The 23,740-nt window shown below is 45.5% G+C and overlaps 1 protein-coding gene across 12 annotated transcripts in view; it reads left to right on the top strand.

Moving 5' to 3' along the window:
* Nucleotides 1-23,076, top strand: part of RGS3 (regulator of G protein signaling 3) — a 176,536-nt gene extending 153,460 nt beyond the window's left edge. For 8 of the 12 annotated variants that reach the window (XM_072632445.1, XM_072632444.1, XM_072632446.1 and 5 more), the window contains 5 exons: nucleotides 2,293-2,357; nucleotides 19,173-19,274; nucleotides 19,713-19,774; nucleotides 20,857-21,023; nucleotides 21,765-23,076. In XM_072632445.1, coding sequence (XP_072488546.1) covers nucleotides 2,293-2,357; nucleotides 19,173-19,274; nucleotides 19,713-19,774; nucleotides 20,857-21,023; nucleotides 21,765-21,950 — 582 coding nt within the window. In that variant the 3' untranslated portion in view covers nucleotides 21,951-23,076. Of the gene's footprint in view, nucleotides 1-2,292; nucleotides 2,358-15,022; nucleotides 15,149-15,924; nucleotides 19,055-19,172; nucleotides 19,275-19,712; nucleotides 19,775-20,856; nucleotides 21,024-21,764 lie in introns of those variants that run through there. The other 4 variants (XM_072632455.1, XM_072632454.1, XM_072632457.1 and 1 more) reach the window with 4 other exon arrangements.
* The last annotated feature ends 664 nt before the right edge of the window (nucleotides 23,077-23,740 follow it).

The raw sequence follows: 23,740 nt of genomic DNA, 5'->3' as shown, positions 1-23,740 counted from the left end.
GATTTCTCTACCTCTCCCTAGCTTATCCTGCTTACCTTCTTTGACTCTCCTCGTCTTAGGTTTTTGCTTTTGGGAAGATGGAAACCTTGACCAGGCTTCACTCCATGTGCTTAAGGATGGTGTTGGAGCACTCGCTACCAAAGCCTTTTCACGAAGCTCATAGGGCATTTGCAGAAAAATCTCAGTTGGTCTGGGAATCCAATTCATTTCAATTTGATGTTGGATTGAATTGGGAATCAGGACCACTGGGTTAAATCCTTAGGCAAATGCCTTCCTTTCCTAGTCCCTTCATTTACCTACCTATAAAGTAAGCAGAATAACAGGTGTTGTTTTTTTTTTTCCTTTCCCCCTTCCCTTTACCCGCCCCGCCCCCCCCCCCCCCCCCCCCGGAATTTCTGGGCTTAGCATGATTCCAGTTTGTGAATGGAAAGATCTTTTCCTTGGGAGTTTGAAGTTCTGGGGTTCATGTCCAAACTACCACTACAGTAAATCTGTTAACCATACCTAGTACCACACTCAGGATACTGCTCTGGACATTGAAACTGTCTGTACAGCCTTGGACAGTGCCCCTCAGGGCCTCGAGTTCTTTTGTGTAAAGTGAATTGGAATAATCTCTAGGAGCTTTTCTAGCTGGGACATTGTGTGACATGTCTTTGAGCACCAGCCTCGTCCCTGAGGGGCCAGCCTCAGGAGTCTGGGAGGATCTGCTTGGGGAGGTTGGGTCTGACAGATCCCAGCAGACACCAGAATCAAGACAAGTCCTGCCCAACAATGGAAGGAAGTTTCTTCCCATGTTTGAACTGCTTTGATTTCCCCAACTCCCTTGGAGGGAGGGGGGAGTGGGAGGGGCTCAAGAGTGCCATTGTGCTGGGCTGATAAACTGCGGAAGCTTAAGGTTAGAATAGAAGGAAGCACAGCGCCAGGCTGAAGGGCCAGAGGTGCTCGTTCCCACGGGCTGGGGGTGCCCGGTAGAGAGACTGGTATAGAAAGGTGGAGGCCATGACCAGAAATGGAGTATCTGTGTGTAGTTACTTCCCTCAAAACTAAAAATAAAAAATAAAAATATAAAGACCAGAAAAATACTAGAAACCACACATTGTGTGTCAGCTAGCTTCTGTGATAAAATATTGATCCACCTGACTGGCATATGAGCTCATCCCAGGAGCGTAAAACATTTACTGCTCCACCCAGTCAATCCTTCAGCAAGTATTCATTAAGTGTATGCTCTATACCCAGTCCTGTGGGAAATAAAAGAAAACACAATTCCTGCCTTAGAAAAGCTTACAGTCTAGTTGGAGAGAGAAGACTAATTGTTTTGACAATTGGAGAACAGTTCAGGACGGAATCTGATCCAATACTAAACTATGTGGTACAGATGTGAGCATTGTAAGAGATCACAGAAGGAAAAGATTGTGCAATCTGCTGGGAAGGTTCTGGAGAGGACCTGGGACCTGGACAAGGCCTGAGAGAATGGGCAGGGTTTGTTTAGATAGAAAGGAGGATCAGAAGCCACAAGCACAAGTGGAAGGTAGGCATAGATGCGGCTCATGCCAGGACTGTGAAGGGAGTGGCCTGGCTGGAAGGAGAGATGTGCTGTAGTGGGCTCCTTACTGCCTGTGTGACCATGAGCAAATCAGTCCCCTTCTCTGAATCTCACTTTCTCATCTGAAAAGCAAGAGGGTTGGACCAGATAAACTCCTAAGGTATCTTCCAACTTTAAATCAATGATCCTGTGATTCTATAAACTTCATGAGGAGGGGAACAAGATGCTGCTCTGTAGGTAGGGTGGGGGTGACCTTTGTGAATGTAATGTCAAAGGAAATAGCCAAGCACCACTGTAGAGTAGTTGCAGCACTGGACCTTGCATGAGGACCCCTGGGTTCTAGTCCCTACTTCTGTCACTAACAAACACACTAAGGTCAGTGTTTAACAATACTCAAAGCAATGGCAAATAAGGAGGGGATTTAGACATTCCTCCAAGTCGGCCCTTGCTTTTCAATATTGGCCCAAGCCAAGGCTATGCCTCCTTTGATCTGGCAAGTCAGAAACCAGAGGCCTCCCCCATCGACCAGAGGTGCCATCTGGGCTGGAAAACCCCTATTTATTTCCTAATCTGGTCCTGGTCCCCAAAGCATCACTTCATTAGCAGAAGCCTGTATATGTATTCTTTCCCAGTGGGCTTAGAACTGGGGAGGGAGATAGAGGCTGGGTGGTGACATCTCAGAATGAGGCCTCTCCTGGCCTAACTATAAACCTTCTTAATGTAAATAAAACATCTTCATCTTTCCCCAGCTGAGCGGGGCTGAGGCAAACTGTGAGGACGGTGCTGAGGCATCTCAGAAGAGGAGCAAAAAACTGTAAGTCCAAAAGGGCTTGGGCCCCTTTCACTGGGCATATCTTCCATCTCAGCAGCTTTCAGACTTCTCTGGTTTGCTGGACTCTCCCATTTCCTTTCAGATTCCTCCCACTCCACATTGGGGGGTGTGCTCCATTTCACTGAATTCCTTCTCAGACTAGTTCCTCTCAGTCCACCATAGGCACTTCTGCCCCTGAGGTTGAGATGGAAAGTGCTTTCTGTTTGCTTCCTCTCAGCCCTGAAGAACCATGTCATTTGGATCAACCAACCTGCCCTTGGAGAAAGGCAAGGTGGATTTTTGTATCTCTACAAGAAGTCTTAGAGGATCCTCCAGCCTCATGTTATGCTTAACACTCAACCCATGCCCCTCCAAAGTCAACTTTTTAATCAGTGACCAGCTTTGCGAGGAGACTACCTTGGGCAAAGATGTATCTCAGTTTTATATTTCAATTTTCTGATCTCCATATAGAAGCGCTTAGACTCATGCCACAGTAGCAGACTGGGTGTCAGGAGGCCTGGGTTCCAGTTCAAGCTTTTTACTACTAAATTAACATGAAACTTGGTCTCAATCATTTTCCCTTTCTAGGTCTCAGTTTCCCCACCTGCGAAATGAGGATGCTAGTCTAGATCGATGAGGTTATTTCCAGCTCTAAATTAATCTGATTTCATTTTGGTAAACATCTCTTAAATGCCTGCAAAGTATGAGGCCTTGAGGATACAAATACAGATACAACACAGACTCTGATGCGAAGGGGCTTAGAGTCTCCTAGAGAGGGGGAGGACAAGTATATATTGCCTTGATCCAAGACAGAGTGAAAAATTGGGGGTGAGAGAGATCACTTTCACTAAGGAGTATCAGGCAAGGCTTTAAGGAGGAGGTGGGATGTGATTTGGCCCAGAAGGAAGGCTTTCAGCATGTGGAGATGGGGTGTCGATTCTAGGCATGGAGGATGTTGTAAGCAAAGGCATGGAGATGGATAAGGAGAGAATAAGAATGGCCGATGGAGAGTAGTGTATAGTTGGCAAGAAAATGAGATATTTGAAAGGGAGTAGTATGAGATTAGGACTGGGAAGATGGCTTGGAACCAAATTGGCAAGGGTCTTGAATGCCAAGGAAGGGGATTGATCATTTATTTGGTGGTCACTTGAGGAGTGGCATGATCATGGCATTGCCTTAGGAATCATGCTAGCCTAGAGGCAGGAAAATGGGAGAGGAGGCTATTAGAATGGACTCCAAGTAGTTAGGGAGAGTTTAGAGAGGGGGCCAAATATCAAAGAGATTATGAAGATTATGACAAAAAATTGGCAACTGATTGAATGTATGGGGTGAGAGTGGGAAGAGAACTCCAAGGTTACAAGCCTGGAAGACTGGGAGGTGCCATTAACAGAAACAGAAGAGAAGGGGGAGGGTGTGAGGGAAAGCTGGAGAGCACAGCATTAGACCATCTGAGTTTATAGTTCCAGTGGAGTATTCAGCAGACAAATGCAGAGCTGGAGCCCTGGCAAGAGGTGGAGTGGAGAGAGCTTTTTGGGAGTTATCTACAGAGGACTGGGGGGAATCTGGAGATAGGAGGGGCCATTGAGACCATCTAGTTTTTTTTCTAAACCCCTTCATTTTACAGATAAGAAAATCAAGGCTCCAAGAGCTAGAGTGACTACTATGTGGTAATTAGTAGCTGAGCTGAGGATTCAAAACCATGCCCTCTAACTTGAGATCTAGTGTGTCCTCTCCCCACCACACCAGGCCAAGAACTTATATTCCTTCCCCTTTTCACCAGCCCTTGTTGCGTCTGTAGCCACCCTCTGAAATTCTTATCTGTCTTTGGTAATAGGACCAACTATTTTTAGCGTCTCTTGCAAGTTGGTTCATAGCCAGTATCCAGCTCATGATATGCCATTTTAGAGTCAGTAGGGTCAGAAGTTTGTCTTTTTGCTGATACTGAGAAGGAAAAAGGCTTGGTTAGGAACCTTACACATGCTGGTGCAGACATGCATCTGAAAAAGTTAGAGCTTATTCATTTGGCTTTGTGGTAGGGTCCCCAACCTCTGACGCATTTCCTGGCTGCTGTCAACGTTCCATTCTAGTCCATCACTGTTTTTTCGAACTTCTCAGGCAAGCATCGGTAATTTATAAGTTGTGATTGTAGAGAGATCTGATACAGTGCCTTATGCATAGTAAATATTTAGTAACTGGTTTGGTTTTGGTTTTGCTGTTAAAGTCCATAGGATGAAGGAACTTCAAATTATCCTAGCATAACTATCAGTCAAGAAGCAGTTCCTTAGCACCTACTGTGTGCCAGGCACTGTGCTGGGGTTACAAAGAAAAGTAAAAGACCTTGACCTCAAGGAGAGCTAGCATACAAACATCTATGTACAAAGAAGATATATATATTTTTTTTATGACAATTTATGACAGATATGGATATACTTATCCATATCTGTCATAAATTGGAAATAATCAAAAGAGAAAAAGGCACTAGCATTAAGAGGGATTGGAAAAGGCATTTTCCAGCAGGTGAGATTTTAGCTAGAACTTGAAGGAAGCCAGGGAATTTTGGAGGTGGTGATTAGAAGATGGGTGAATGAAAATGCAGAGTCAAGAGATGAATTGCCTTGTCCAGAGAACAAGGAGGCTGGTGTCACTGAATTGAAGAAAGAGAGAAAGTGTGTGTGTGTGTGTGTGTGTGTGTGTGTGTGTGTGTGTGTGTGTTGTAAGAAGACTAGAAAGGTGGGAAGGGGCCAGGTTGTGATGGGCTTAATGCCAAATAGAGAATTTTTTATTTGATCCTGGAGGTGATAGGGAGGCACTGGAGTTGATTTAATGGTGGGGGTGGAGGTGTGTGTTGGAAGATCATTGGAGAATGAACCGGAGTGCAGACAGACTTGAGACAGGCAGACCCATGAGCAAACATTTATAGTAGTGCAAGCATGAAGTGATGAGGGCCTACACCAGGATGGTGATAACATTAGAGGAGAGAAGAAGATATATGCAAGAGACATTGCAAAGGTAAAATCGACAGGTCTCAGCAACAGTTGGACTACAGAGGGGTGAGAGAACATTTACATAACATGTACTATGTTCCAGATTGTATGCTAAGCACTCCACAATTAATATTTCATTTTATCATCGCAACCACCCTGGGAGGTAGGTGCTATTATTATCCTCATTTTACAGATGAGGGAACTGAGGCAAACAGAAGTTAAGTGACTTTCTCTGGGTCACGCAGCTGGTAAGTGTCAGAGGTCATATTTGAACTCAGCTCTTCCTAACTCCAGGCCTGGTCCTCTTTCCATGGTACCATCAAGTTGCTCCAGTAAAAGGGAAGTTCAGAAGAAGGAATATTTTTGGGGAAGAGGGAATGAATCCCCTTTGGAATGTTGAAATGGCATAGTCAGTTCAAGATGTCCAGTAGGCATTGGAGATATGGGACTTGAGGTGATCAGAGAGATTAGGGCTAGATAAGTAGATTTGAAAGTTATCATTAGCATAGAGATAATAATTAAATCCATGGGAGCTGATCAGATCAATTAAATGAAAGCGTATGGAGGGACAGAAGAAGTCCCAGCTGTCAATTTCTTTCTGAGGCCTGAGAATTGCATCTCCCATCCCCCTTTCTTCTTCAGTTCATGTACACTGGGACTCCTGTTGCTGGCCTTTCATTTCCACTGATTCCTGCTCCTATTCTTTCTTCCTATGCAATGGTTCCAGCATGATTCCACAATTCGCCTTGCTAAGCTCCCTCTCATCATTCAGACACTTCTGGAAATTGCATCTGTTCCAAAAAGCTTTTCCCACTTAACTTTGAGAGTAGCAGTAATTCCCATGACATACAACTCCCATGGGTCTTTTCTTCCTTCATCATGGTATTAGATTTAATCTGTTGCTTATTACATAGTGGAAATACTTATACCTTTAAAAATATCTTTATATTATAAGGTTGAGAGAGTAAATTCCTGGGGCTATTGCTCCTTAATCTGGTGTGCACTGATGGGTACAGAGACAGCTTTGAAAATGACAGTGACTTAGAGCCTCTGTTTCTTTATCTGTGGGATGATGATCCTTCTGTTTCCAAAAGTCTGAAAGAACCAAACAAAGATGTATCTTTTGTGAAGTTGATATTCCCTAACGTTTCACCTGGAAATTTTTTTTAATATTGTATTTCCCCCCAATTACATGTAAAAACAATTTTAACATTCATTGTTTTTTAAAATTTTTTTGTTTGGTTTCCAGATTTTATCCCTTCCTCTTTTTCATCCCCCCTCCCTGAGACGAGAAGCAATCTGATATAGGTTATGCATATACGATCATGTAAAATGTTTCTGTATTAGTCATTTTGTGCAAGAAAATGTGAAAAAGAAAGGAAGGAGGGAGAGAGAAAGAGAGAGAAATATAGTATGCTGTAGTGTGTATTCAGACTGTATCAGTTCTTCTTCTGGAATTGGACACCATTACACATAAACAAATACATAGAAGAACACAAATAACAGGCATAAAATATATAAATCTATTTATCTAATTGTTGGTTCAGAAGACCATCTGAAAAGGGAGAAAAAAGAAGTCACATATGACTTGACATTTTCAGGCTGCAGACAGGAGACTTACCCAGTGACTGATTCAGAACCACCAGTTCCCTGGCTGTGATGGACAAAGCACATAATTCTGCCACTGATGGAATCTCCAGAGTCACACTTGAATGGTTGTTTTGAGAGGAACACCTCATAGTTATCACAGATCACAGTGTCTTTAGGACAGAGGTAACTGGGTCTCTCTCCCTCTACACAGAAAGCAGTCTCTCTTACTTGGCTCGTTTGGAAACTTCAGGCATGTCTAGTCATATCCAGGGACCTCTCCTATAATCTCCAATCAGCAGATCAATCAACAATCACTAGCATTTGACAGTTCAGTGTTTTCCTCACTCTACAGGCCTTACTCCTCTTTCAGGCACCTTGGTCAGGTTTTCTGATTTTGCGGCCCTACTTTCACACTCCTACTAGGTTTCAAATGGTTGGCTAGAAAATTAATGATTGAAGGCATGGAAGTGTATGGCATCACAAAGAGAAGAGGGTCAGTGATGGAACATATACATCCAAAAGGTGGAAGGAGTCGGAAGAGCTGACAAAAGAGATAGAGAAGAAGAGTCAAAGTCATGGAAGCCACGGGAAGAGGCAGGGTGGTTCAGCGTCCTGTGTCCCAGAGAGCTCAAGGCCATTACATTTGATGATAAGGTTAAGTGTGACCTTAAGAGAGGGGTATTTAAGTAAAGATACGGGGATGGAAGCCATTTTGCCAATGGTTTGAGAAGTGAACGGATGCCAAGGAAGTTCAGTTCTTGGCCGATAGTCTTATCATCTAGCCTAATTCACTTAAGCTCCATCTGTCTCAGTTTCCTCAGCTGTAAAGTAGGGATAATAATAACACCTACCTTCCAGGTTTCTTGTGAGTATTAAATGAGATAATAATTATAAGTCACTTAGATCAGTGCCTGGCCCTGGTAGGTTAAGCTCAACAAATGCTTGTTTCCTTCTTTCCTTCTCAAACCTATTCTTAACCCTTTACGGTGACTTCTGTACCTCCATACCTCTGTTCTAGTCCTCACTCTCTTCTCTTTTTATGTTTTTGAGTTTAGTGTAGTGGATAGAGAGCTGGCCTCAGAGTCAGGAAGAACTGGGCTCAAGTCCTGCATAGGACACACATTGGTTATGTGACTCTGCGGAGGTTGCCAAGCTTGTCCAGTTGCTCTCAGAGCTCTTTAAGACTGTAAGTTGTAGAGTCAGTGCCAACCTTCATGGATAGCGTTTCTTTATTGGGAAGTTCACTATATGAAAGCAGAGGTACAGTCCGTATCTCTGTCACCATCCCCATCCCCATCCCCATCCCTAACCCAAACCCTATCTCCACCCCTCCACCCCATCCCCATCCTCATCCTTGTCCCTATCCCCATCTTTATCCCCCTCTCTAAACCTGTCCCTATCCCCATCCCTATCCCTAATCCTATCCTTATTCCTATTACTCTCTCAGTCCCCTACTTAGCCTGATCAGTTAGACACGTTGCTTCACCATCACCCTTTCATTTTTGTCATAGCTTGAGCCATTTCAGGCCCTGGCACTGCTGAATGCCACCAAAGAAGTCCCATAACTGTCCTCAGTTGGATCTGCTACAAATTTGTGTAATCTAAATTCGATTGTGTCCTAAATGCTGCACAGTAATCTTCTTTCCTTTCCTAACTGAGGGTTTTTTCCTCTGAAAAAAATTTCATTGATGCTCTTTTTTTATGTTAGTCACTTTCCAGTGACACCCCTCCCGCTCCCCCTCCCCCCCCGCACACATCATAGAACCCTTCCTTGGAGTAAATCAGCATAGTCAAGCAAAACAAATTGACAGAGGCTGTGTCTGAAAACGTATGCCCCATTCTCTAGCTGTTCATCACTGGGGTGCGGCTGTCATGTTCATCTCCTGACTGACTCCCACGCTTCCTAAAGGGGCCATCCTTGAGTCCTGTCACCACCTTTCCCCCTGTCCTCAGTAGATGACCTCACTTCCTATTTTACCAAGAAACATGGTCCAGAGCTCTCCCTTCTCTCCTGCTCCTCCCTTCCTCCGTCCCTCCTCTTTTGTTCCAGTCTCTGAGGAAGAAGTGACTCCTCTTCTTGCCAAATCCACCCTCCTACTTGTGTCCTCAGTCTACTCTCTTCCCATTTCCTCTGGAAGCTTCTGCTTTGATCATTCACTTCTTCTCCCTTCTCCAAAATGTTCCTAACTGCAGCTCTATCCCTACTGCTCACAGATATTCCCAGGTCTCTACCAGCTTTAAACATCTTCCCTAGACCCTGCTACCCCTACAGATCTCCTCCTGTATCTCTTTTCCCTTTCACAGCCAAATTTTAGAAAAAGTTGTGTACATTCCTGGCTTCTGCTTTTTCACATCTCACTATTCCTAAATGCTTTGGCTCTGGCTTCTGATGCCCCCACTCTATTAAAAGTGTTCTCTACATCCTGTCCCCTGGTTGCTCTCTCCTTCCTTGGCTCTTATGACAGGGCTGTCCTACCTGACTGACCACTCCTTACAGAATGATAGAGCAGGAGCCAGAAGAGACCTCAGAGGCAGTCTAGTCCAGAACCCCTATTTTACTTAAGAAACAGACTTTAGAGCATGTAGTGACTGGCCCAGGGACATATATAATAAGAATTAGAGCCAGCATTTAAGGTTTTGCTAAGTGCTTTATCCTCACTACTCAGCAACCCTGGAAGGTAGGTGCTAGTATATCCAGTTTATAGATGAGGAAACAGACAAACAGAGGTTAAGTGACTTGCCCAGGGTCATACAACTAATGAAGTGAGAGGCATTGTTTGAACTCAAGTCTTTGGACTCCACAAAGTCCTTGTTTTCCCCCATTATAACAAGTAGCCAATTCCCTTTCCTTTCTGAATCCTGTCACTTTTCTACCTGCTCTAAGTATGGATGTTGCCTAAGTCTCTGTTCTATGCTGTCTTATCTTTTCTTTCTCCTCAGTCCCTCTTGGTGAGCTCATCTATCCAGCATCTCTGCAGAAGACACCTAAATCTCTCTCCGTCTGAGTCTAGTGTTTCTTCTTAGGAGGCAGCAGGATGCGTGCAGTACACCTGGAATCAAATCCTACCTCTAATTTTCACTGTCTTTGAGATCCTAGGTCACTTTCTCAGCCTCAGCTTTCTATTTGTAAAATGAGTATAGTAATGCCTGCGGTATTTACCTCATTAGGAAATTGTGAGGCTCAAATGAGATCAAAGTGCACACTATAGATTTTAAAGCTCCATATTATATCAGTTATTGTTATTATTTACTGTAGTCCTACATCACCGGTTTTCTGCTGCTCCCCTTCACCTGGTCCTGTCAACTCTCAAATTCAGTATGTCCAAAAGGAAATTCACAGACAATGTCTATCCTTCCTTCAGGATTTCTTCATTTCTGTTGAGGAAGGCTACCACCATCTTCCTGTAGTTCATCAGTAAGCATTGCTTAGGCACCTTCTGTGTGCTAGGCCCTGTGCTAAGTGCTGGAGATACAAAAAGAGGCCCTCGAGGAGCTTACAACCTATTAGGGAAGACACAGGCAAACAAATATGGACAGGCAAACTCTATACAAAAGAAATGGGGAATGGACAGAGAGAAGGTACTGGGGAAAGCTTTCTGTAGGGGGAATTTTAGGTGGGACTTAAAGGAAGCCAGGAAGTCAGTCACTGGAGTGGAGGAAGAGTGTTCCAGGCATGGGAGACAGCAGAAGAAAATGCCCAGAGCTGAGAGATAGAGTGCCTTGTTTGTGGAAAGCCCGGAAGCCAGGGTCACTGGTTTGAAGAATATGTGACAGGAAACTAAGTCACCCAGGTTTGCAACTTTAAAGTCATCCTTAACTCTTCTCTGTCCTGCACACTTTCACATCTGATTAGTCTCTATATCTTAGAGATTCCACCTTCACAGCATCTTTCTCATCCATCCTCTTCTCTTCATTCACCTGGCCATTATCTTAGTTCAGTCCCATACCACTTCTTGTGTGTCCTATTGTGGTAATCCCTCTTGCTTCTAGTCTCTCTAGTTCATTCTCCACAGGGCTGACTAAATTATTTCCTTTAGGCACAGGTCTAACTGTCGTTTCCTTGCTCAAAAATCTTTGTTGGATCCCCATTTTTTTCAAAACAAAATACAAATTCCTTAGTTTAGTATTTAAAGTCATTCTAGCTTGAGCCTTCTTTTCCAAATTTATTTTATCTTAGTTCCCAGTCCAGCCCAACTATATTCTGTCTCCTGGCTCCATGCTTCCCATAGGCAGTACCTCCATATCTGGAGTATGCTCCTTCCTCACTTCTGCCTCTTAAAATTCTTAGCTTTATGACTCCCCCCTCCATAGAGAGAGAGAGAGAGAGAGAGAGAGAGAGAGAGAGAGAGAGAGAGAGAGAGAGAAATGTTGGATTATATTGTAAATGTATACAGTAGACATATGAGCATGCATGTCCACACATGACCAATGTATTGATTTGCTTTCCTCAGGCGTATTTATTTGCTACAAGGCAGGATTATACTGTTGGAGGGAGGAAAGGGAAGGTAGAGGTAGTGGAAAGTTAAAATGATATAAGTAAAAGAGAATCAATAAAACATCTTTAAGAACCCTAAATTTCAAGGAACAACTTTGGTGCCATTGCCTATGGAAAACCTTTCCTGGTCTCCCTCATTGTTTGCAGTTCTCTCCTCATTATTTTTTTTTACATACTTAACTCTGTAAATGTTGTTTCTTCCAATGGAATATAAGTTTTGTGGAGGGCAGAGTCCCTTTGTTTTTGTTTTGTCTCCCTATCTCCATGTATTACATAGTATCATGCTCAGTTTAAGTACTTGCTAAAGGTTTGTTCAGTGGAGTTGGTGGCAATGGCGTAGGTTCTGGTAGGTGAAGGAAAGGTGCCGAGGGCTAGAAGTGACCTGGGTAGTTTTGTGGGCTATGGGGAATGACTCAGTAGAAAGAAAAATTGAAGATTCATGGAAGGAAAGGGATGATTGATGGAGCTAGGGCACCTAGAATACAGTTGGAGAGGTTAGGAGGAAGGATCAGATGAGACAAGATAGTAGGAAGAGAAAGGATGGGTAGGAACATGGAGAGGAGAGAAGTTGACAGAATTTTTGTCAGATAACCTGAGCTTCCTCACATGAAGTGAGATGACTCTACCCATTCTATTTTTAAGTTATTTAATTTTAGTTTTCAGCATTCATTTCCATAAGCTTTTGAGTTTTAAATTTTCTCCACCTACCCAAGACGGCAGGCAATCTGACAAAGGCTCTACGTGTATATTTCCATCAAACATATTTTCACATCAGTCATGTTGTAAAGAAGAATTAGAATGAATGGGAGAAACCAGGAGAAAGGAAAAACAACAACAAAAAAAGAGAGCAAATAGTGTGCTTTGATCTGCATTCAGACTCATAATTCTTGCTCTGGTTGTGGATGGCATTTTCCATCATGACTTTTTTGGAGGACTCTACTGATTCTGTTAGGGGGTTTTGGGCAAAGGGAACCTTCTGGTGTTCTTTCTTGATAAGCCTTGCTGGTTTAAGATTAGCCCAGGGTAGCAGCAGTACAATAGAGTGGGCTGACCTTTACGCTGAGGTCTTAGAAGCTTAGGTTCCAATTCTGGCTTGGCTACCTCGTCATCACTGAGCAGCAATTACATGCTCTGTGCCAGGCACTGTGCTAAGTGCTGGAGGATACAAAGAAAGGGAAAAAAGAGCCTGTTTCTGCCTCAAGGAGTTTGCATTCTAATAAGGAGACAGCATTCAGCTGTACATATGTTAAATATGATATATGTTATAATTCAATCTAATATAATATAAATCTCAGAGAGAAAGCACTAGCAGGGGTGCGGGGGGAGGGGAGGGTAAGGCTTCTTATAAAATTTGGAATTTGATCTGAGTCTTGGTGAAAACCAGGGAAGCGAGGGGGTGGAGGAAACCAGAGAGTCAGAGGGAAAGGGGATGGGCTATGTTGATAAATATTTAACAACTGGCTATCTTTAAAAGATTAAGGTTAATCTGCATTATTAACATTTTCTATAGTCAATTAGCATTTTCTTAAGTCAACTAATAAGACAATAAAATAATATATAAAGCCCAAATTTGTATTATTTGCCAATTTCCAAGGCATAAATGCTCACACTGAAAATTTAATAATTGGCTCTCTGGAGCTAGTTCTGGCTGGTTCTGACAACCTTCTGGCAGAGCATTCCAGGCATCTGAGGCAGCCATTGAAAAAGTGTGGAGTAAAGAGATGGACTGTCCTATTGGAGGAGCAAGAAAGCCAGCATTGCTGGATTGATCATCCATGGAGGGGACAGAGGTATAAGGAGACTGGAAAGGCAGGCAGGGATCGGGTTGTGAAAGACTTTAAAAGCTGAACACAAGAGTTTGTAGTTGATCTTGGAGGGAGCAGGGAGCCCCTGAAGTTTACTGAGTGTGTGATGGGGCAGAGGGCTGGCCAAATGGCCAGAACTGAGTTTTAGGAGGGTCACTTTGGAAGCTGTATAGAGGGTAGTCTTGTGGCAGGGAGATCAGTATCGGGCCACTGAAGTCATCCAGTTGTGAGGCGATGGGGGGCCTGCAGATAGGGAGGGAGGGGAGCATGTGTGGCCAAGAGATGTTTGAAGGTAGAAGCGACAAGAGCTGATGACAGATTGGATATGTGAGATTACTACAAGTGACCAGTTGAGGATGTCATTGGACTTGGTAGACTGGGCAACTAGCAAGAGAAGATGATGGTGACCTCAGTGCCATAGAGGGCAGAATTTGGGGGAAAGGTGATGAGCTTTGTTTTGGACGTGTTGAGTTTGAGACGTCTACGAGACATTCAGTTTGATAGGTCTAATAGGCACATATGTCTATGTGAGAGTGGATTTAGGGGAGAGATTAGGGCTGGATAAATACATCTGAAAATGATCTGCGTAAAGGGATAATTGAAACCATGTGCACTGATGAGATCACCAAGTGAGAGTGTATGTAGAGAGAAGAGGGTCAAAGACAGAGCCCAGGGGACCCTGGGTATTAGTGGACATGACTTGGATAGAAATCCAGCAGAGGCTGAAAAGGAGCACTTAGATAAGAGGAGAACCAGGAGAAAGCAGGATCATGAAATCCTCGAGAGGAGAGAGTGTCCAAGAGAAGAGGGAGGTTGAGAGCATCAGAAGCTGAAGGGAGGTTAAGGACTGAAAAACGTCCATGAGATTTGACAACTAAGAGATGATTGGTAACTTTGGAGGGGGCAGGTTCAGTGGAATGATGAGGTAGGAAGCCAGTTTAGAGGAGAGAGAGGAAAGGAAGAGGCCCTGATTGTAGACAATTTTCTTACGACTTATATGGCCTTAGGCAAATCAGTTAATCTCTCTGGTCCTCAGTTTTGTTACATGCAGAGAGATGATTCCTACAGTCGCACCCAGATCAGAATCCTATGATGGGAAGTGGTGGAGAGTTAGAGACTGGGAGTCAAGATGTGTTTGAGGCCTGGCTGTGCCACTTTGTGTGAAATTGGCCAGGTCGCTTAGCCTTTGTATGGCTCAGTTTCTTCATCTGTAAAATGAGAGTATTGGAAGAGATTACCTCTAAGGAAAGCCCTTCTCCATTCGAGATCTATGCATAACCCATGATATTAGAACTTTGTGCAAACAAGAGATTAATTGAAAAGTCAAAGTTTTAATATCCTAAATATTGCCAGCAGATGGAGCTGTTAGACCAAAGGCCCATCTTGGTTATCGTTTTAAGTGCTTTCCCTCCCTTCTCCCCCTTTCCAATTCTGTTCCCTCTCTCCCCCAATATTGGGTTTTAAAAGTAGTTGTTAATTAATGGGACCATTGTAGTCATAATATTTGGCAAAAAACATGCTGGAAGTTCCTAGTATTAAGGACACCTTTGTCAGATTCTTTCCTCCCTGCTCCCTAACATACTCTTTGAGAGTAGATTACAGGAAAGCCAGGGTAAAGTCTAGGGTGCTGGATGACCCTGCAGTAGTGTGTGGGAGAAGGCTAGCCCCTCGGTCTTCCTGTGGCTGCCCTGCTGGCGGTTAGCAGGAGACCTTCCCGGGCCTCGCCTTGGGGAGCCTTGGGACTAAGCGCCTTCCCATTGGCTGACTGCAGGGGCTTGGTTGCCGGCAGCCTTCTTGGACTATTTATTGTGCTTGGAGCCCGGTGCCTCTAGCACTGCGCCTGGCCCACTGCTTTCTGCTGACCGCTTTCTCCCCAATGTACCACACTATGGTTGACTTTTCTGAAAAGTATCTGGAAAGGTAGGACCTCAATTTGGGATTTTACAGCTGTGAACTAAGCCAGATGTGTGAGGGGTAGGGACAAGACAGGAAGAAACTGGGGTTTGGAGTGGTTTTCCTAAAGGGCACCCTGCACGGATGATTTCTGTCTTTTCCCTCTTAACCTAAGGTTGTATGTAACCCGGAGGCCTTTACTGGAATCTTGATTTGGGCAATACAGTATTTTCCTGAACTTATTGCTGCAAGATGCCCTGTTCTATTCAGGCCCTTCTCCCTTTCTGCTCAGTTTTCTGCAAAGACTGGGGAAGCTCTCCCCCCATGGACAGCCTGGAACGATTTGGATTTTCCAGGAGGGAAAAACAGCATACAACCCAAACCCACATACTTTTTAACTCTTTACAGACTGGGGCAATGTTATCGATTCCTCCCCTCCTTTTCTTTGAAAAGACAACCACAAAAGTGCCCCCCTTTGTTTTTTTGCAGAGATGGGAGATTCTAGTATGAAACATTACATATGTTGATATAATGTCAGGTTTGGCTTATTTCTTGGGTAGTTTTGCTAAATAGCTTTTTTTAGTTTTTCATGATTTGTTATACAAAGAATCATACTTTGGAGAAGGATGTATTTGGAAATGAAGATGATATATATATAATAAAAATTTTAAAATTAAACTAAAAAATAAAAGAAAAATAAACAACTGTTATAAGTCCAATGTTTGGGGGAGGAAGATTTTAGTTAGTTTCGAGAAAGTGGGGAATCTAGTGGAAGAAAGGGACATATAGTTTCCTAAGTCTGCATTTGAGGGGTGGGAGACTGAGAGGGGGAGGATCTTGACATTCCTTAAAGACATGCATTTGGCCAGACATAGGCTTGGAAAGAAGGCAGCTGGATAGTCCTTATAGAGGCAGCTTGGCATATGTAAAGGCTTGGACACACTCTGGGAGTACAGTATTCTGCTGTATTCAGCATGCCCTGGTGGTTCTAGACTCAGTTTTGGAGCTGCAGAAAATTACTGAGCCAATGTAAACCTAAAAAGAAGTTGATGTGGGAGCAGGCCAATGGGGAATATATGTTGATTGCTTGGGGGTCAGGGAACTTATCCTTAATGTCATATTTACATTATCCACTTATCTGATCTAATACCTGACCTGGGAATTCAGAGTCCTTCACCCCATTAATTTATTCCCCTTAGAGGTAGAGAGTACTCAGAAAGAGCTCTAAAAGTAGAGACCCAAGAAGAGAAAGTGATTTTTTGAGGGCAATTTAATGGAAGATTTGGAAACAGAAACCTCTGGTATACTCTTCTAATCTCCCTGTCCTTGCTCCAGACCTCCCCTTAGGGATCCTAATGCTTTCACTTACCAGGACAGCATGAGAAACCTGGGGAAGAGGAAAAAGGCAGTTGTCAAGTGAAAGCAGTGGGCTGAAGGGGAGTCTTGTTTCCTATTAGAGGCAGGGATGGAGAGGGTTTAAACATAGGCCCACTGGGGGTCCCTGAGCAGCTGTCTTCCTATTGACTTCCATTTTTGACCTTAAGCACAACAGGCTTAACCCCTTTGGTGTTCAGTTTCCTCATCTGTGAAATGAATGAATTATATTAGATGGCCTCTTCTCAAATCTTATAAGCCCTGTGCTGATTCACCGTTCCCCACTCTCATCGTCCATAGGTTCTCAGATATTGTTGGCCACATTCCCACTTTGGAAACAAAAAGGAGAGCCAGCTCTGCTCTGATTTGGGGTGGGGGATAGGAAAAGGAATGTCACCCATCACATACCAGAGGAAGGATAGTGTGCTATGATGAAAGGGGAACCTGGCTGGGCTGGGAGTCGAGATACGCTAATCCATGCTTTAATGGTAAGCATCTCTAGGCTGCCGGCACACTTCTTTTCCTAGGAGAAGGTCAGCAGGGTATTCGGACTTCTATCTGTAAGCACTTGGTGACAGGCCCAGAACAATATAGTCAACTCTTAATTATCCATGGGCCAGTGCTCCAGAGAATGAATTATTGCAGGCCTGTGCCTTCTCTCTTTCTTTGTTCCAGGAGGAGCCTAAGTCTAAGACAGTAGTCCTGAGGAGGGGCAGGGAAGTCATGGACATGCTGCAGGCTAGGGGGACAACTCATTTAGTATTTTTTTTTTTGCGATTTAATTTTTTGGAATTAAACATTTATTTCTCATCCTGCTCCGCTTCCCCCCTCCTCCAGGAAAAAAGAAAAAGAAAAAGAAAATCCTTATAACAAATATGTATGTCACTAGCCTTCTACCTTCCACCTGAGGCTGATGGGATAGAAGAACAGCAGGCCGTGTTTGTCCACTTAATCACTGCTGACATTTTTGATGAAGGATGAGGATATTTGGGTTCATAGCTGACAGGAGTTTTGGAAAGTGTCATTTATCTATGTGTATGTATGTACGTAATCTCTGAGTCCCACTGAGAAGATGTGGTGGGAAAATCATTAGTATTAGGAAGCGTTGTATGGTTTTAAGGATATTAATTATCCCATTTTCAGGGCCTCAGCTTTCCTATCTGAAAACGTGAGGGTTGGGTTAGGTGACCTCACTGTAACGTTGTAGTGTTTTATCCTTGTGAACCTCATGACCGAGGACGCACCCCCCCACCTCCTCACCTCCTCACCTCCTTTCTCCCGTAGGAGCCAAGTGCCTGAAGGTAAACAGCAGAGGAGAAGCTTACTCCTCTTCCTAAACCACTGGCCCACTCCCTGTTCTAATGATTGTTTTCTGCATTTTGATTAGAGCTTTTCTACCCTATGTTATTCCATTGGGTTGGCATTGCTTGGGCTGGGCTCCAAGTGCCAGGCCCCTCTGAAAGCCTGCTTCTGGAGGCCAAGACAGCTGGGGTGAGCCTCCGGCAGTGCCCGGAGTCTAGTCTTCTGCTTTGAGCTAACAAGGCTTGCTTGCCTGGTTTGTAAATTCTGCACCTCTGTGCATGGGCATGACTGGATCCTGGGATTCTTCCACTGCTGATGATTGAAAACAGAATCCAGAGGGACCAGAGTTGTCAGACAGATGCCTATATCCAGCACCCATCTCTTGGCACTGCCCAAGTTTGGCTAAGTCCTAATCCCAAGTGACAAGACTTGGGTGGGGAGTAAGGGTTGGGGCAAGTAGCAGGAGTGAGTATGGGCTATTTAACCCCTTCCCTGCCAGCTACTTTTATACTGTTCCACCCACCCCAGGGTGCCCCATCTTGAAATCTGCCATCCTTTTTTCCAATGACATTCTGGGGGAAAGTCCTAAAAACGAATCTGTTCTAAAAATAACCATCACTGCCATCCTGGCAGGACGTGTTGATGCCCATCCCTGGTATTTGCTGACTTATTTTCTTTCTCCCTTCCCTTGCTGTCATGGCAACTGATGAGGCCTGGTCACAAATAGCTCAGAGCAGTTTCCTGCCTCAGCCCCATGGAAAGGTTGGAGTGTGGGGGCCGGGCTTCAGTGGGAGCCAGCCAGCCCAGTTGAAGACACATGCTTCTTTCACTAGCTGTTAGGCTTGGCTTGTATTTTTTTCTGTTCATTTGCTTTCCCGGCCCCTCCTACTTCCTGACTCCTCCTGTCTGAATACCAGCTTCAGCCTCTGCTCAGAGCCCAGACGTTGAATTCCTGCTGCTCTGAGTGGACACTGGCCCAGGCTGGTTCCTGCCTGCTTGCCTGGGCTGAGTTTTCTGGGGAGGGCAGTCCTTGCCTGTCCAGGCCTGGGGGCAAAGGTTGTGAAAGGAACCTTGGGTGGGTGGTTTGTTTCTTATCCACCTGAACTGTCTGTCCAGATTGGGCTGACTTGATTCCAGGGCCATGCCCTTTTTTCGAGATCTGTCTAAGCCAGGGCCTCTTGAGTTCCACTCAGAGATGCTCCTGAGTATGTACCGAACACGGAATGGGAACCTGCAACGTAGACACACGATGAAAGAGTACGTGTGACTGAACCCACCTGAAATTTTTGAATGCCGGGCTCTAGCCCTCACTCCTACCCACGGCTGCTTGCTTTGTCTTTCTTGAGGCTAAAGATTTCTCTCTTTTCTCTCTCAGGGCCAAAGACATGAAGAACAGATTGGGGATTTTCCGGAGAAGAAATGACTCTCCTGGGGGCAATGTGGCTGGCAAGGCAGACAAAGGGATGAAATCCCTGAAGTGAGTTCTTCCTTGGACCCAGAGTAAATCCCCTTCTGCTTCCACCCCCACATTTCCTGCCTTGGACCCTTACCATTAAACCAGACGTGGTCTCCTTTTGGAAGATCTAGCTCCCCTGGTGGGGATTCAGAAGTAGTGGGAATGAAGACCGGAGAAAGGAACCTTTGCCAACTGTGACCAGCTTTCCCCCCAGAGTTCAGGGATCTAATATTTTCCTATAGCCCCCTCACCCTATAGTGTTGGCAGAGGGGGGACATCAGAAGACTTTGCTGAGTAACTTTGACCATCTACTGAAAAGTCCCAGACGTGAGAGTCAGCCCTAGGGCAAGAGAGCACAGCTCCCATCACTCTTGTGTTTCTGGGTGGGTGCAGCCGCTGCTGCTTATTAGCAAATTAGGCTCAGTGAGTTCACATCATCTCTCTCCTGTTTGTTGGCAGGCCCACCTCTGAGGAGGCACTCAAGTGGGGAGAGTCTCTGGAGAAACTGCTGCTGCACAAATGTAAGTATGTGTATGGTCTGGTCCTTGCCATCCTGCCCCCTGTCCCCTGTACCCCCCCCCCCATTCTACCACCAACCCCTCTCCTACCTCCTTTCCTGCCTTCAACTTGGGGACTTGTGTACCATTGTTTCCTTTAGAGTTTAGAGTTTATAAGAGAAGGATTCTGTTTTCTGGGCAGCCGCAGGCCCAGTCTTGTTCTCCTCTGCGTGTAGAAGCTAGATATCCCATAAGAATGTGTGGAAAGTTTGCCCCATAACCCCTAGTCACTGTCCAGCCCTTATCCTCATTCTCTGAAGGGTCTCAAGTCCTTCCTCAGGCACCAGGAGAAAGCAGCAGGAACATCCCACATGGAATGTCCATGATAAATGTCAGACACCCCCTTCCCCCCAGCCTTCTAGGGAATCACTGTTTCAAAAGTCTAATGTGGAGGCCTCTGATGGGACTGGGATTTACATGCTCCTCTGAAGTCCTGACTGAGAGACTGGGGGTCTGAACAGAATGGGGGGCTGGGGGAAGGAATCTTTTTTGGCTGTACCTTTGTACACACATCAGCTAGGCTTTAAGCCAGGCTGTGTCCCTCCCACAACCTGCAAGAGACAGATAAGAGATAGGACAGCTTTGAGGACAGGCACTGTTTTTGTCTTTGTGTGCCCAGTATTTGGGACAGGGCCTTGTATAGTAGGCTTTGTAGATTTAATAAATGTTTCTTGGATTGAGTCTGTCTCATAACTCATTGTCAGAGAACTATAAAGGACCCTTAAAAGTCATCTCATCTAACTCTTTCATTTAGTGGATGGAAAACTGAGGTTCAGTTGCCCATGGTCATACAATGAATTGGCAGCAGAGATAGGGGTAAATTAACACAGGTGTCCTAACTCCCAGTCCTGTGATCTCTCTAATATACCAAGCTATTCCTTGGCTTTCTGGGTCAGACTCAGTGGGAATCCTAGGAGATGGCTGGGGTATGTTCTGTACTCCTCTTCCCAGGTGCATGGTGGGGCCTGTGATGGGGCTGGGAGAGATCTCATCTGGTGTCAGGCTGTCTCTTCACAATGTAACTGGGGTTCTTTGTCTTCTGACAGATGGACTAGCAGTGTTTCGTGCCTTCCTCCGAACAGAGTTCAGTGAAGAGAACCTGGAATTTTGGCTGGCATGTGAGGACTTCAAGAAAGTCAAGTCCCAATCCAAGATGTCATCCAAGGCAAAGAAGATCTTTGCAGAATATATTGCCATCCAGGCGTGTAAAGAGGTACCCCTTTTGTGTGTGCTGTGTATTCCCTAGCCCATGCCGTTAACTGGTTACAGGAAACAGCTACAGGCACAACAGCATTCCAGGGAAAGGTAGTTCCATTGCAGCAGTATCATGAATGAAAACTTGATCAGTTCAGGTTATGATAGGGGCTTGTGACATGAAGGCGGGATTGGGTTGTAGCACAGTCACACTGTTCAGGGCAGGGCCAGGGAGGAGTGGGCCAGCTTCTTCATTCTGGGAAAACGGCAGCTCCTTGAGAGCCAATCCTTAAGTCCTTAGCACAGTGTCTGGCCCACTGTAGGTGCTGAATCAGTGCTTCCATACGTGCCCTTCCCAAGGGAGCCATCCCCAGGCTCTTGGAACCTTTAATGCTTCATCTTCCTTCTCAGAGACCCCTTCCCCACCCTACTGGTTAAGGAAGAGGGGAGGCCGGTGTCTTCTTTGCCTTCCTACAGTTGGGAGACTAGACAGAAAGTTAGTTTTTGTTCCCAGGAACATGAACTGAAAGTATCCTTGGGGACTGGCACTAAAGGACTGGGCAGGAATTAAACCAGCCACCTGGGGGATGGGGATTCTGATTACATCAGTTCACCAAGCTGGAGAGATGGCAGAGTCCCCTCTTGGGGCTCAGAGAGAAGTGATTGTATGATAGTGCTTAGCTTCAGCACATCCCACTCCTGAGGGTCCAACACCACCCTTTAGGTCAAGGACTTGATCTTGCATCTACTTCTTCCCCAGGTGAACCTGGACTCCTACACACGGGAACACACCAAGGACAACCTGCAGAATGTCACCAGGGGCTGCTTTGACCTGGCCCAGAAGCGGATCTATGGGCTTATGGAGAAGGACTCCTATCCTCGTTTTCTCCGCTCAGAGCTCTACTTAGACCTCATTAACCAGAAGAAGCTGAGCCCCCCATTGTAGGGGGCTCCCCCCCTCCCCCGGGCAGCCCGGGAGAGATGAATGTTTACATGCAGCCAGCCCAGCAGATGGCCTGCCCTCTCCCTCCCCACCCTCCTGAGGATGGCCGAGAGAATGGGCCACTCTGTTGCCTGTGACTCCTCGAAGCCATATCTCTGTTGGACTGGCCCATGGACATATGAAAAACCTGAGGCCTGGACTACAAGAGTCCCTGGGGACTTGAGAAGCCAATGGGCTGGTGCCATATGTGTTGGCATCTTGCCCTCACCCCCAGTGCCGCTCTCTGGTACGACGATGCCTGCCCCGGGATTGGGCCTATGGGCGTGGCACATAGGCAGGGCTTTGGTACAGGCTGAAAGGTTCTTGTCCAGGCAGCAAGGAGCCAGGGGCAGGTGTGAAGCTGGAGGGACAGGACCAACCAGTACAGGAACCTTACCTCTAACTTAGGCGCTCCGCCAAGCATCCCCCAGCACAGGCCTGCCCTCCGCTTCTGGGTCACTTCACAATGATCCAGGCCCTGAAAGAACTAGGTAGCAGAAGGTGGGGGCTGGAAGGTATTCCCCAGGCCAGGCTGCAGGTGCTCAGGTGACTTATCCTGTAGGTTTTGGCCTCCAGGTGCCATTCCTTGGAGCCCTGGTGCTTAGCACCCTGACATCCCCACCCTGGGCCCTGGCCTCAGGATTTTATTTATTTCAACACTGTAGCCGAATGCTTGATGCATTGTTCTGTAATAGGAAATCTTTGCCTCTTTATTTTCTTAATTTACAAGTGCAATATTTTAAATATGTTTTCGTGGGAAGCTCCAAAGCAGAATGACCGTTCTATTTTAAGAAGGTGTACACACTTTTATAAGTTGGGGCGGGAGGGAGGGTTGTTTTTTTTGCTCAAGGGACCTTGGCAGCAGGCAGCTGGGGCCCCTGGATGTACGTATTCTTTGTTGAAAATCTCAAGTTCAGTAATATGAACAAAGTGCCGTGCAAGCCTGACCCTCAGACCAGAGGGGCAGTGTCTCTGAAGGGGCCCACCTGGCTCTGGACAGCACATTTGGTCCCTGAGAGCTATTGCTGTGGCTCCCAGACCATCCACACAGCCAGGTGATGGAATGAATAAAAGGCCCATGTGACTTCTAGTACTGGTTGCTCTCTTTTTTCTCTGGCTGCTATAGGCCCTGTTGCTACTTCCAGGATTAACCCTTTAATCCTACTGAGAATCTTATTAGATATCCGGGACTAGAAGAATGCAGACCAAGCCTTCGTTGAACTGGAAGGGACCCAGGCACTGTCTAGTCCAGCTGAGGAAATTGAGGCCCAGAGCGGGGAAGAGAGGAAATGACTTGCATAAGGTCACATAGTTAGTAAGTGATGGAACAAGAGCACAGGTTTGAGCATAGTGGGAGAGCCAGAAGCTGGCTCTGAAGGCCAGCCAAGACCACAAAGGTCATTTATAGAAGCAGGGGATTGGCCTTTGCCCCTCTGTATCTGGTCCTATGAGATGTGACCTTTAAAGACCTTTCAGGTCCAATTCTATAAACCCACAGTCTCCTGGTTCAGTGTGGGAGAGGACAGAGCTCTCCAGGAGACTGGGCTTGGTGTTTCCTGGACTGGCACTTACCTCAAATCATCTTTAGAAGTAGCCTCCTCCTAGGCCCAGTGTATGGGACCAACCAGCACAGGAACTTTACCTTCAGCTCTGCCCACAGCATCTGGCTCCTTGCATTTAAAGGTGAAGGGGTCTGAGAACAATAAGCAGTTCACCTGTGTAGTACTGCATCTAAATGCAGCTGGAGCCGTCAC

This window comes from Notamacropus eugenii, chromosome 1, assembly GCF_028372415.1.
Source record: "Notamacropus eugenii isolate mMacEug1 chromosome 1, mMacEug1.pri_v2, whole genome shotgun sequence".
In the NCBI taxonomy this organism is placed as follows: Eukaryota; Metazoa; Chordata; class Mammalia; order Diprotodontia; family Macropodidae; genus Notamacropus; species Notamacropus eugenii.
Note: the sequence above shows the minus strand (reverse complement) of the source record. Positions and strands in the feature narration are given on the sequence as shown.